The sequence below is a fragment of the Myotis brandtii genome, unplaced genomic scaffold, assembly GCF_000412655.1.
Source record: "Myotis brandtii unplaced genomic scaffold, ASM41265v1 scaffold1579, whole genome shotgun sequence".
Classification (NCBI taxonomy): domain Eukaryota; kingdom Metazoa; phylum Chordata; class Mammalia; order Chiroptera; family Vespertilionidae; genus Myotis; species Myotis brandtii.
In genome coordinates this window covers 288,564-303,691 of record NW_005355750.1, presented here as the reverse complement: position 1 = coordinate 303,691, position 15,128 = coordinate 288,564, and the positions used below count along the sequence as shown (strand labels likewise).

The window sequence follows — 15,128 nt, the reverse complement described above, 5'->3', positions numbered from 1 at the left end:
TTGGAATTTACTGTATTATATTAAATACATTAATATAATAGCCATTAATGCTATAATAATTATATTAAATGATATATCTTCTATTGCAATATTAAGTCCTCATAAGATAAAGTTGAATAATGTTCTCAAAACAGTTCTTTTTAATTGAAATGACCTGTGTAAAACACTTAGCAGAGTGCCATTCATTCACTCATTCATCCAATCAATAGACATTTGGAATTTTTAAATAGCCAGCCATTGAGGCTATAGAAGTGAATTAGACATAGGACTTCTGCTAAGAACATATAGAGCTTATAAAGTAAAATTGGCAAGTAAACAAATGAGCTCATGAAAGGGTTGCAGATACTAAGGGAGGATTTCATAATCAGTAGAATGGCAACGAGAGAGAGAGAGAGAGAGAGAGATCAATTGCAAAAAGCTCACAACTTTGAGTGGCACCATTATCATACCACCAAGGCACCACTATAGTTCCATGATAGATTTCTGACAGGTTCCCAACAAGGCTATAGGTAACAGAATGTAATTTAATATTCTAGAGTCTTGTGATTCCTGAGATGAGATGGAGAAAGATGACCTAATACGACTTCTCTACAACCACTATTCAGCATTTATGCTGTAACTTGGTAAATCCAACTCATTTAATCCTCACCAAAACCCTAATATCTAGGCATGATTGTCACCCTCATTTTATAGATGAAGCAACCAAGGCACAGAGAGTTTTAAGAAACCGTTCAAGGTCACAGATACAGTATGTGCAGAGCTGTGAGTCAAGACCAGGCAGTCTGCCTCCTGAGTCTGTTCTCTTGATCACTGCATTGCAGCCTCTCAGGTTCATTGTGGGACCCAGCTGGGTTGGTGTCTTCTGTAAAACCTTCCTCCCTTTCATCTTTTATGAGATTGTACATTGATATTTCTTATGTTTTGAAGAAGATCTTGTCTTTATTGGAGGGTGTGTTAGTCCATGTTGACATTGTACCCCCAACTCTGGAATATAGGGTGCTGCTTGGAGACAGCATGCCAGCCCTGAGTTGAGACCTTTCTTTCTAGCCCATCAATCCCTATACAATGGTTCTCAACCTTCCTAATATTGCGACCCTTTAATACAGTTCCTCATGTTGTGGTGACCCCCAATTTCATTGTTACAAATTGAACATAATTAAAGCATAGTGATTAATCACAAAAACAATATGTCATTATATATGTGTTTTCCGATGGTCTTAGGCGAACCCTGTGAAAGGGTCGTTCGACCCCTAAAGGGGTCACGACCCACAGGTTGAGAACCGCTGGATCTGAAGCCCGTAACAGTGTTTTACCTATGAGATCTCAATGCTGAGGTAAGCGAGACTAAATGTGACTGGTTACACTAAATGCATGCCTATGTCATCCTTTGGGAATGGGTGGCTGGATTCCAGCAAGCATATCCTATGTTCTAGGGGTCTGGGTGAATGGTTTCTAGTGATGGTGTAGAGCCCAGAACTGGGTAAGAATGATAAATCTGTGCCACAGAGGGAGGATGGCATCTTGACTAAGTGATCCAGCAGATCCTGATCCTAGCTTTAGCACCTGAGTTTGAATTCTGGTTCTGATATTTAGAATCAGTTATTATCATTAATATGTTAAGATTACAGATATAGAAGAAGACAGGGTTCATTTAGTGCTATGGGGCTTAGGCATGAGTAAGCGGTTCTTAGAAAATTAATAGGTAAGTATTAGATGCATGTGTTCAACTGTTTCTTTTTTCTTCCTTTTAATTGACCCAAGTCTCAAGAAGAAATAATGGGCATGGCAGAAACTGAGAACTTGTATCTGCTGACATGGGTCCTTTTAGTGGGGAATGTGGCAAGGCTGTGGAATGACTCACAGCTGCCCTCAGTGTTTGTCCCACTGAAAACTTCAGGTGTGGGACGGGGCTCTGAACTCTGGTGGGGACTTTGGGGATGGGGGTGTCACAGAATGTTTCCTTCCCACATCTGTGTGCTTAAACATTGAGGACCAAGGTGAGGGGACCACAAGCTTAAACATTGGCTTGTGTGCATTGCAGAGATGTATTATGGAAACACTGAGCTTGTGGAGGCATGAAGAATGGGGTGGTAGCATGAGTTAATAACCTCAAATTTTGAGGTGGGACCATGCCTTGCATACCCTTACTTCCCTTCTCACTCTCTATACCTATCCCAGGGCTACTTTCTGGAGAGCATCTGGGAGCTGCTCTGATCAATGGAAACCAGAATAAGGCACAGTGGCTAAATTGGGCATATGCCCTTCTGCACTGGGCTTTCCCCTCAACCCACCTGGGCTTTCATTCTTGCCACCACCTTCCCTCTTGGCCTCAGATCTAAGAAGGCAATGGTTTTAGGTACCGTCTGTCCCCTTCTCTTTTCTGTTTCACATGCCTCTCCTTTGCCACCAATAACAAAAGACTTTATCTTTTCCCTTTCTGTTTGGGCAGTTCCATAAAATTATATTTTGCATCTTCCCTACCTATGGGTTATAATAAAATTGTGTTCTGAGTCCTACCAAATCAAATTCTCAGTATATAAAGAGGAACAATTTGAAATTTAGAAAACCTTAGTCTTTCAAAATTATTTTATTCTTGGGACCCAAAAATCCTATTTTTGAAAGGCCAGAGTTGAATGTCAGCTCCTTTTCCTTTATTTCCTGTAATAACAATCTCTTTATCCCCTAAAGCATCATTTGGTGACTGGATGAAATGCAATAAAGTAAAAGGAATCTAGGATATTTTAAAAGACCATTATATAGCTGTTGTATCTATTTGTTTATCTATCCATATCTATCTACCTACCTATCACCATCACCACCATCATCAACTGATGATCACATCTACCTAATCTATTTCTTTAGTGTTTATATTTCTGCCTTCATTAATTTCTTTTGTAGTTAAAATTCTAATATATTACTCAATGGACCATTTTAGGATGTTTAAATATGAAATAGATATTAATTGTAATTAAAAAACACACAAGTAATAAAATTTTACTTGGCTACTTTAGCTTCCAGGAATTTGTCATTCCCAGTCTGCCATCTTGTGGCAATCCTATAAACTGCACACTGGCAACCTGGAATTTCTGATCTCAGACAAGCAACTCCCAGGTACAAGCTGACCCTGTCACACATTGGACAAGTACACTGGTGCAATAAGTGGATTACAATTTGACCCTGAAATTTCTTTGTAAAAATTAATAATTTATATATTTGGAATTCAAATATATAGAATCCATTAAGGACTATGTAAAGATCCCATGCCTACGTTAGCTAAGGGCTGGTAGTCAGTTCTAGTAGTGGGCAAGGGAGAGGTTTGGGGAAGTCATCAATACCTGAGCCTTCTTTGCCTTAAACACTTCCCACTCCAGCCACTCCTGGAAGAGGCAGTCACCCAGAATGAGATGAAGGAGATAGGTTTATTATTTTTCTTTTCTCCTTCTTCAAGAAGGTTGAGCGATTCAGAGGAGAATAGATAGATTTCCAGGTACTACATGGCAATATAGCAAAAAACTTACTATTTTTTTCCACTTGATTACTAATAAATTCCTTTTCTGCATATGTAATAACAATCCCCTCTCTGGATATCTATCACAAGTTAATAATCTGAACTGCAGACAAAATTTATGTGAAAAGATTTTTATGTTAACATTAATTATATGAAAATGAAGATATGGAATTTTCCTTTCCACCATCCTCCTTATCCTCATTCTTTTATTCTTTTTCCTGTCTGATAATTATCGGTAAATTATTACCATTAAATAAGCTAACTGTTAATATGTTCTTACTTTAGAGATGTTTACTAACGGCAACTTTTCAGAAAACAATTTGAAATTTAAATCAGAATGCCATTTTTATTAATTTACACTGGGAAATGCAACTGTCAGATGGGCTGGATATCATTTGAATATGACTAAAGCATCTCCTAATCATAACCCACAAGGGTACATGGAGGAGGGGTTGGAAGGAAATGACTGAAATCCTACTGAATAAACAGGGGAAGTTGGATATTTAGTTGGAAGGTTTAATGCTTCGAGCTCTGCAGGCTGACAAGCCCATCTTTGGATGATGTACCTTCCTTTCCAACGAGACAGTATCATATGCCTCTCAGGATTCCAGATCATCACATTGGCCAGAAAGGGCATTCTCTGGCTTAAACAATGCTTGCATAGACAGTTCCACTGCTGCCTGTGATAGCTCTTTCATGCTTCTGGAGTAGAATGTTAAAACTGAAGTTTCCATCAAGATGTCAAAGTGTAATAGACATGACATTCTGAAGCTAGACTACTAAATACAGAATTTGCAAAGGAAATATATTAGACTTGGTTCCATGGCACTTGGCCCCTTTAAGCAGATTATGTATATTAAAGAGATCATGATATCCAGAGAGAAGGATTTTTGTAAAGGAGGATTTGGGCACCTTTTGTGCCTGAGCGCTGAAGTGAGAATAGATACAATGTCAAGGTTCTATGCATACTTTGTGGTGACAGTGAGGGAAAAAAAAAATCCAGGGAGGGTGAGCTAGAGTAAGAAGATTGTGTTGTCAACCTGTTGGCTGGAGTACAAAGATTCTACATGCTTTTGAAATAGCATCAAATAAACCTGAAGGGAAGAAAAGCAGTGAGTTTGAAACTTGGCTTGACAGACAGCTTCTTTTATTTTTTGTATGCCTGCCAAGTGGATGAAGGGACAGCTTCTCCTAATAGTGCTCCTATTGACAATGGAAGGTATCAGTGAATCAGCTTGACTGAGTTCATTTCACTCTTAGTCTGCCAGCTGTAGAGAAGTAGCATTTTGCTTTCATTAGGTAGACTTCCATTGGTTATCTATTTTTTTTTCCTTTCTGGTCAGATTGTACAGATTCTAGAGCTGTCTTTATCCTCTGGAGTGGTTTCTGTCTCCACCTGAGAGTTTCATGTGTTTTCTCCCTTTTTTGAGGCTCCTCCTGCCTGGAACTTTCTGACTCTCCATTCCCATTACTGCACCAAAGCATTTGTCTATGGGAAGTCATGAATCACAGAGAAAAATGAACATAGTAGTAACAAAGTAGCGTCACTTTTTGTGGTAGCTTCCCTGTCCCTCTTGTTCTGGTTCACCAGTCCTAATAAGTTCAACAACATCAGCGTAGTTATTTCAGACTTTAGGCACCCCTCCCCCCCACCATAACTGGCTGTAGATATTTTACCCCAGTCAACTCAAATACATCTTTTGATAATCTAATCTTTAATTCTGTGAGACCAGTCAGGAGCCGAAAACGAGGATTACAGGCTTTATCAGGGGAGAGAGACCTGCCGGGCTGTCTCGCAACGGGAGGACAGCAACACGTGCAGAGGGGAACACGTGTTGAGGGGAGGTATGGGAAGGAACGGGGGCTTAGTGTACTCGGCACGTGCTGATTGGTGGCTTAAGCAGTGGTTCTCAACCTTCCTAATATTGCGACCCTTTAATATAGTTTCTCGTATTGTGGTGACCCCCAATTTCATTGTTACAAATTGAACATAATTAAAGCATAGTGATTAATCACAAAAACAATATGTAATTATATATGTGTTTTCCGATAATCTTAGGCGACCCCTGTGAAAGGGTCATTCGACCCCCAAAGGGGTCGAAACCCACAGGTTGAGAATCGCTGGCTTAATGTATGGTCCATATAGGAACAAGAGCTTAGGGTATTTGGCAGGTGTGGATTGGTGGTTCAATGTATAGTCCATATAAGGTACATGGTTAGTCACTCAGGTATTTCCGGGCTGCAGGTTATGTCATACTCCGCCCACCAGTTGCGGGGAAGGGAGGATCTATCAAATTCTTTCTCCAATTCTTAATGTGTTCTATCTCAAGCAGAACAAGAGATCTAAGGGAGTACAGATATTGAACAGTTGAAGGATAGGTATGGTCAAAATAAGAGTGAGAAATAGAACAATAGAATTTCAATATGTAAAAATTCAGAAAAGGAGTTGTTACCATGAGTGACAGGGTCTAGGGAGGGGTAGTGGGTGTGAGTTGATGGTCTTGAACTTCTTGGTAAACTCCAACTCCATCAAGTATCAGCTTAAATATCCCTTCCCCAAAGAAGCTTCCCTTGGCTGTGTTCAACCTTCTTGCAATTCCTCTTCATATAATAAACATGGTATTTTTTCTTTTTAAAAAATATATTTTTATTGATTTCAGAGAAGAAGGGAGAGGGAGAGAAAGATAGAAACATCAATGATGAGAGAGAATCATTGATTAGCTGCCTCCTGCCCAACCCTCACTGGGGATTGAGCTGGCAACCAGAGCATGTACCCCTGACCGGAATTGAACCCAGGACCCTTCAGTCCGCAGGCTGACGCTCTATCCACTGAGCCAAACTTGCTAGGGCGGTATTTTTTCTTTATAGCCTTTTCATATATGTTGTTAAACAATTATATATATGTCTTTTTCCAGCAGCTCACTGTCCCATGAGCCCAGGGACAGAGTCTGTCTTGCTCACTGTTTTATTCCCAGCCACAGCACAGTGCTTAAAGGCAATGGTGTAGAGTAAATGCTTAGTAAATGCTAGCTGATGGTGTGTTATATGCTATGCCTGGTAACTCATGAATTTTACCTCAGTAAAATTTACATCATAAGATATAAATTTCTATCTTCCCTTGTTCCTTTCTCTGGTGTGACTCACAGTAAAACCATTAATTATGAAAAGAGAATGAGTACATATATTAGGGATAGCAAGGATAAGATGGACTTGGGGCTAAACTTTATGCTACACCAAGCTATGAATTCAGAAAGATTCCAAAAGGGTGGGAGGGTGGATCCAGGAAGAAAAATTGTGCAAGTAGATCAGTCAGTTGGCTGATGCACTTTCTGACCCCTGAGCACCATCCGGCTCTCAGGGCAGGACTGCTGGCCCTGGGCAGCTGCATAGCAAGGAGGAGATCTGGTCGGTAAATACCCTGGAGATTACAGCCCCTCTGGAGAATTTAGTCCCAGGTGACTTGTGTGGGCTGGACAGAGTGGTCTTAGGGGCTAAGAAAGATCTCCGATGAGAAAAAGTTAGATCCTGTCGAAGACCCATTGTTATTATGAGCGCCTCTGTTCCAAGTCCCCAGTCTCCAGATCACTAGGAAAAGGGAGAAAGACCAATAATCACACCTCCTCAACTTGGCGCTTCCCCTCTCACCCCTCCACATTCACCTGTGAATTCCTATGCTGAGGTCCTCATTTTCTGCTGGCCTGATAAGTAGTCTCATATTTCAAGCCTTCTTGTGGTTCTCTGCTTCAGGCTTGAGCTCAGTCACAGGGAAGAACAATGTTTGATTACAACAAAGACGTCCTCGCATGGGCCAAAGGGTAACTGATTGCAGCACCATGAGCCCTGAAAGATCTCAGTCTGCAGAGATCAGCCAAGACTGTTGGTGGAGAGTGGCTTTTTGATGCAACTTTTCTACCCCAGCCGTGATCATGGGGGCCTAGTTCTCAGGGACCTAAGGAAACATGATGTCAAAGGGCCATGCTGCTCATATAAGGAGATATTGAAGATTCAGAATCTAATTGGTGTTTGAGCTTCAGAAGGTGGCAGATGAAGTCTCTGATAGCATCTGAAATGGCAAAAGCTCTCTCTATTGGCTATCAGTAGGGAGGATGTGAGTGTATGTGTGTGTACATTCCCCTCCCATTGTTGAAGACCTTCGTCGGTACCCTGATGCCTCCGCACAGGGTTATTTTGCAGCTGGGACTGTGATTTTGATGGCACAGGAGTTAGGATGGCTTTGAATGGACATCTCTCTCCTCAGGGACTCTGTTTTCTCCTCAGTACTGTGCTGCATTCTCAAGGTAAGAGTTACCTCTTTCCTGGGATCAACAGTGAGTTGACACCTTGGCAAAGGGAAAGGTCCCAGGAGTTATGGAGCTAAAGCCTCAAGGGAGACCATGTTTTTTGACCAAAAGGGAAACACGATGATTATAAATATTGGTTCTTCTCCTGTGGGGTTTCAATTGGTCATAGTGGCAGGTTTTTTTTTTTTCAAAGACTACTAGATTTAAAAAAAATATATATTTTTATTGATTTCAGAGAGGAATGGAGAGGGAGAGAGAGATAGGAACATCAATGATGAGAATTATTGATCTGCTGCCTCCTGCACGCCCCTTGCTGGGAATCGAGCCCACAATCCGGGCATGTGCCCCTTGACTGGAATCAAACCTGGGACCCTTCAGTCCGCAGGCCAACGCTTTATCCATTGAGCCAAACCGGCTAGGGCAGTGGCACGCTTTATCCATTGAGCCAAACTGGCTAGGGCAGTGGCCGGTTTTTCAAAGAAATGATAGTTGCAGACTAAGGTGAGTCGATTTTAGTCCTCTCCCATGCCTCCTTGTTTTTAAGGAGTATCTGTTTTGTGCCAGTGGCTCCCAGTGTCTGGGAAGGACTAGAGATTGACTCAGCTGGGCCTCTGGGCTGTTCCTTCCATACTGCATTTGCTTGCTTTGGAGAGGGCTGCCCGTGAGGATTTCTATATTTTATGTATTTATGTATAGAGAGAGAGAGAGAGAGAGAGAGAAAGAGAGAGAGAGAGAGAGAGAGACAGGGAAGTGGGTGTGAGTGTGTAGTGGATGTGATGGATGTGTGAGAGGAACATAGCATCCGAGAAGTGACTGAGTCAGTTGGTGTGTGGAATACACAGTGCCCACACTGTTGGGGTGTCACGTAAACTGTATGTAACCAGATCATAGATAATCTTGCACCTGCTTGCTTTCTTTCTGGCTGCTCTCCTTCAATCCCACAGCCTCCTCTCTGTTTGACTACAGTGTTTGCCCAGCACTGGGCTCTGTGAGAGAATTTGCTTCCTGACTCACCTATTCCTACCGGGTGTCTGCTGTAGAACAGAGGACTCTGCAGCCAGGAGAGGGGATCTCTTGCTTAGAGATACCCAGCATCAGTTATGTAAAGTTTCCCGAATTCCTTCCCCAGTTCTTGTGAATTGTTCCCTGACTTGTTGAGGTTCACACCCACTCCCTAGGATGTGTTGTGAATTCTATAGGATGCATTTTCTCTCTTACGGGTTCTATTGTCCCTCCCTGCAAACTGGCTTCCACTGAGCCAGAGGACTGCAGGCATCAGGGATAGGGTTGCAGCAAATCTAGCCTTCAGCCTGGGTACTGATCCAGGTTGAGATGGTGCACAGCTCTGTCTCCTCTCAATGCTCATTGTCTTCCTCCTAGAGTTCAGTCTCTCAGTCCCATAACTCTCCTGGGGAAACCTCATCCCTTTAAGTGTCTGCTCCTTGAGTGTTGGCCAGATGCTAGTGAAGATTCTTCTCTTGATGGCTCTGAAGTGGAGAGGTAGGTTTTGATCCCATGTAGAGGAGAGACAATGGGTGTTTCGATAAAAGGACACCTCTTATTACGAGAAAAACTATAGGAAATTTACTTAGTTACTTAAGAAGCAAGAACATTTAAAAAATATATTTTATTGATTCTTTACAGAGAGGAAGGGAGAGGGATAGAGAGTTAGAAACATCGATGAGAGAGAAACATCGATCAGCTGCCTCCTGCACACTCCCCACTGGGGATGTGCCGCAACCAAGGTACATGCCCTTGACCGGAATTGAACCTGGGACCCTTCAGTCCACAGGCCGATGCTCTATCCACTGAGCCAAACCGGTTAGGACAGCAAGGACATTTTTCCAAGGTAAGCAGCTATCCTACTAGAAATTTATTCTTCAACTTCATATGACATTGGACTTGCTCCTTGTAAAACAGTAGTCCTGGCCTTTTTGAGCATTTGATGATTTCTGAGCTGGGCATACATTACAGGAGTCTCCACAGTGAAATCCATGATGGGCATTGGCAAGAAATTATGCCTTCAAACACACTTTATGCCATAATACACAAAAACATAAACTCCCAAAGACTGCATAATTTGGTTATTTGGTTTACATTATTTGGTAATCTGTTTTTTAAAATTGACAATATATTTTGCACATCTTTCTAGACCATTAACTATTCTTCTTTTCTACACTAAAACATTTTATTCTATTACAAAAATATATTATATTACAAGGATAATATGGAAAATTTAATTATTTTCAATCATTTATTTATATGACCAACATGCAATATATTCATGTGATCACTTGTGTGGGTATTTAGTTGTTTTCATTTTTGAAGTTATGAAAAGAAGTTGTTCAACTTCCTTGTATTTACATATAAGGACTCTCCATGATTATTTTTCTCAATAACATTTTAAAAGTGAAATTGCTGTTCTTTAGGCTCTGAATACCTTTAAGGCTTTTGATACATAGAGATTAATTGCCCACCAGAAATGTTTGCACTAAATTTTATTCCAAATAATGTTGGATGAGAATATTAGTTTTCACATACCTTCACCAGCATTGGGTTTTTATCACATTTTAAAATCTTAGCCCAAACTGGTGTATGTTAGGCAAAAACTGGCATATCTTCGCTAATTTAATCCTTTATTTGTGAATTACTTGCTCATGACATTTGTACTTTTTATCTTTGGATGTTTGTCATTTTTGTTACAATTTCTATTGGAACTCTTTAGACCACTACTATTACTATACTACCACTACTACTACTACAACTGCAACTACTACCACCAGATACTGATACTACATTCACTTATATGAACTCATTTGAGTGCACAACAATCCTACAAGGTGGAGTATATATATTAATAATACATATTTATTTTTTGACTTGAGCAGATTTTATTTTGCAGTCAAGAATGCAGCAGACAATGTAAGAGTAATTTCTAAACTGAACTCTCAGTGGTGAGGTGACTCTGGTCCAGAACAGGGCTGAAGCAACTGAAAATTTGAGAGGTCCAGGTTTAGGTCTAAGAAGGTGTATGTGGTACATTCACGATGCTGCTTTAAAAATTCTCTCTTTGTCTTTGGTAAAACACAGTTTTAGTAAAATGTAATTTGCTGCACAGCAATATATAACTAATTGAGGGGTTCCCACCAAAGCGAGGAAACAGCAGGGTGGACAACCTGGAGACTTATATAAGTGGCTTAATTGCTTCATCCAAATAAGACTTCTTCCTGAGTGACCAATTCTGTAACCTTGATGCTACCTGAAATAGGGACCTAAACTTTCTCTATCTTTTCATATCTGTTTCTCATTCAGTACCTTAGATTCCTGCTTTGCTGAGGCCCTAGAATCATCTCTATTAGCTTTGAATTACGGTCACCAAAATGAGAATTTTTTTTCTTATAATGTAATCAGTGCTCAGTCCCTGTGGTATCCATTCTCACTGCTCAGGTCTCTGCTTGGGTCCATATGCTTTCATTCTGGAAAAATAGAAGTGGTGCATCAAAAAGGGAAACATCTGGAAAGATGCTGAATTTGAAAAGAATCCTTGTGTATTAGTCTGCTCAGGTGGGCTGCCATAGCAAAATACTGCAGACTATATGGCAACAAATTACTGCCAAACATGGCAGCTTAGTGAGCAAGAATCTAGTATCTACTATCTCATAGTTTCTGTGGGCGAGGAATCTGGGCATGGCTTATCTGGGTCCTCTGACTTATGCTCTATCACAAGGCTACAATCATCTTAAGGGTATTCTGGGAGTGAATACTACCAAACTTATTCACCTAGTTAATTGGCAGCATTTAGACCAGCAGTTCTCAACCTGTGGGTCTCGACCATCGGGAAACAAATATAGCATATCAGATATTTACATTACGACTCATAACAGTAGCAAAATTACAGTTATGAAGTAGCAACGAAAATAATTTTATGGTTGGGGGTCACCACAACATGAGGAACTGTATTAAAGGGTCGTGGCATTAGGAAGGTTGAGAACCACTGATTTAGACCTTGGTGAACGGTTTAATAGAACCTCAGTCCCTTGCTGGCTATTGGCTGGAAGCCTCCCTCAGTTCTTTGTCATGGAGGTTTCTCCATACACAGCTCACAATATGGCAGCTGGCTTCATTGCAGCAAGCAAATAAGAGAGTAAGATAGATCAAAAAGAGAGAAACCAGAGTCCTCTTGAAACCAATTTCTTAGTGACAGCTCATCGATTTTGCCAAATTCCACTTGTTGGATGCATGTTACTGGGTTCATCCCACAATCAAGAGTGAGGAAGGTTATGTGAGGGTGTGAATGCAAGGAAATAGGAATAATCAGGATGTTTTAGAGGCTGCTTAACACACTCCTCTGTTCCAAAGCTAGATGAGAGCGCTCCCTGTGGGCCAGAGGGGAGGGAAGATGCCTCCACTGGCCTGGTGGGCCATTAACTGTAACTGAGATGGTGAACTTTGGCCCCTACCAGCCTTAGGCATTATCTATTGAGACAACAGCATCCTGATCCTCTAAAGGCCTATCCTCAGTGGGGTGCCTGGAGCTTGGTCTTACTAGCTGGTGAGAAATAATTGTGTGCATCTCTTTCCAACTCTGTACTTAGTGATGCCACATTGATAGCTTAAAACTGGTCACAGTGGGAATACAGGGTTGGGCAAAAGTATGTTTATAGTTGTGAAACAGTTTATTCTCCTATTATTATTTATTAACTATTATATTATTTTCCATATGAACAACTGTAAACCTACTTTTGTCTCACCCTGTATTTACACCACAGAAATAAACAAATGCTATATATAGAGATATTTTTGAAACCCTAGATAACTATTTTTTTCTTCTGAGTAATTCTACTTTTACTTATTACAGTTTAGTTGTAATTTTGATGTGGTCATGGGAGGTGGTGAGAATAGTGTTTACATACTCTGCCATCTTGACCTTTGGAACTCTCCCAGAGATCTAGGTTTTTAATACTAAACATACACCACTGTATGGTCTCCTAAAATCTCTGCTGTGTCATGTGTTCTGTGTCTATGTCTCTCTTGCAGCTGCAGACCTGAGGCTGACGAGTGGAGGCCACCGCTGTGAGGGGAGAGTGGAAGTGAAGTACCAAGGAATATGGGGCACAGTGAATGATTTTGACTGGAACCTGAAGGATGCAGCTGTGGTGTGCAGACAGCTGGAATGTGGAGTTGCTGTTGCTGCTTCCAGAGGGGTTTATTTCGGATCAGGGGTAGGGCCCATTTGGCATTCATATCTTTTTTGCAAAGGGACAGAATTGAAAATCAATGACTGTATTCGTTCTATGGTTCGAAACTATCATGAACTTGACTATTCCCATACCTTGGATGTTGGAGTTGCCTGCTCAGGTAAGCCTGTCTTGTCTGGCAGGGGATCCCCAGCAGGAATAGCCTGAGTCTCATTCTAAGGATCACAGCCTTTACTAGTAGAGCATTCATGGGAGAAGGTTCCAGTTATACAGTGATTCCTAGAGCATTAGTATTCAAAGAAGCATGTTTAGCCCTGGACAGTAAATAGTCCATACCTACAGATCACAGAACTTTTCATCCCTGTGGTGTGTCATGAGAAATAGGGAGGTGGGATCAAAAGTTTCCTATAGGTACAACTACTGGGTTGTACCTGTATGAATTTGTCTGATCATAGTAGCTATTTGTAGTCTTTCATGAGATGGTCAATCAGGTGTAGCCACAAGAGGGGATGTGAAAGAGGCACAGGAAAACAAAGTTTTTATACTTCCAAGTCCTAGAGAGACAGAGTCACTTAATTCCATAAGGGGGCCACATGGGAAAATACCAAGGAAATAGGCTTAACAAGCAGGTGGGGGGTTGAGAGAGGGAGAGAGAGAGAGAGAGTAAAAACTTATAGACAAATGACTTATATTGGGGGTCAGGGTGGAGTACACAAGCAAAAAGCATAAGGGGATTTCATTTGTGTACTGCAGCCTAGATATTTCTCCCAATTTTTATCCGCCACACATGGGTGTGAAATCAGCCCCTACGTATTGCTACCCCTCCTACCAGTCTTGATGTGGCTTCTAATTCCCTAGTTGTAGGACTTTCATTCAGTCAGATTTCAGATGATTCTGAATGATGATTTTTCTGTAGTTTAGTTGTAATTTTGACGTGATTGTGGGAGGAAGCAAGTACTATGTTTACCTAGGCTGCCATCTTGCCCGGAAGTCCTCACTGTGCAAACTTCTCACAATATTATTGACTATATTCCCCTTCACAGTTTTCATCCATCCCCCTCATCACTCCCCTCTGGTAACCATTCCTTTGGTCTCTATTTCTATGAGTCTGTTTTTGTTAAGTTATGTTATGTTTTGTTTTCAGATTCCACACGTAAGTGAAGCCATATAGTATTTGTTTTTCTCTGTTTGACTTATTTCACTTAGCATAAGACCCTCTAGGTCTATCCATGCTGTTATAAATGGCAAGATTTCATTCTTTTTTTTATTGCTACATAACATTCCATTACATATTATACATCTTCTTTATCCATTTATCTATCGATGGACATCTAGGTTGCTTCCATATCTTGGCTATTGAGAATAATGTTGCAGTGAACATAAAACACTGCATTAGTAGGATCTATAATGATATCCCTCTTTTCATTTCTGATAATATTAATTTGTGTGTTCTCTCACTTTTATTGATTTGTTTTGCTAAAGAAATACCAGTTTTATTATTCTTTTAAGAAGAATCATCAATTGACTCTGTTGATATTTTAAAATTTATTTCTAGTTTTTTAATCCTCACCTGAGGAGTGAAGATATTTTTTCCATTGATTTCTATAGAGAATGGAAGGGAGGGAGGAATGGGAGAGAGGGAGGGAGGGAGAGAGAGAGAGAGAGAGAGAGAGAGAGAGAGGGAGAAACATTAATGTGAGAGAGACACATTGATTGGTTCCTCCCGAACATGCCCCATCCCAGGTTGGGGTTGAACCTGCCACCCAGGAACCTGCCCTTGACTGGGAAATCCAACCTGAGACCCAGCAGTGCACTGGCCAATGATCTAACCACTGAGCACACTGGCCAGGGTGACTCTGTTGATATTTTTTTATTGTGTATTTGCTTTTTATTTCATTGATTTCTGTTCTTAGTGTTCATTCTTTTTTAAAAAATTTTATATTATTATAAATGTGTGGCAGATAAAAATTGAGAGAAATAAATATATTTTTATTGATTTCAGAGAGGAAGGAAGAGGGAGAGAGAGATAGAAACATCAATGATGAGAGACAATCATTGATTGGCTGCCTCCTGCACACCCCCCACTGGGGATTGAGCCTGCAACCCAGGCATGTGCCTGGA

At 40.8% G+C, this 15,128-nt stretch overlaps 1 protein-coding gene across 1 annotated transcript in view; it reads left to right on the top strand.

The window, feature by feature from the left end:
- The first annotated feature begins 1,757 nt into the window (after positions 1-1,757).
- The window catches only part of LOC102261050 (antigen WC1.1-like), a 39,157-nt gene continuing 25,786 nt past the window's right edge, over positions 1,758-15,128 (top strand). Inside the window, exons 1-2 of the mRNA XM_014536243.1 lie at positions 1,758-1,897; positions 12,847-13,031. Coding sequence (XP_014391729.1) covers positions 12,983-13,031 — 49 coding nt within the window. The 5' untranslated portion in view covers positions 1,758-1,897; positions 12,847-12,982. The remainder of the gene's footprint in view (positions 1,898-12,846; positions 13,032-15,128) is intronic.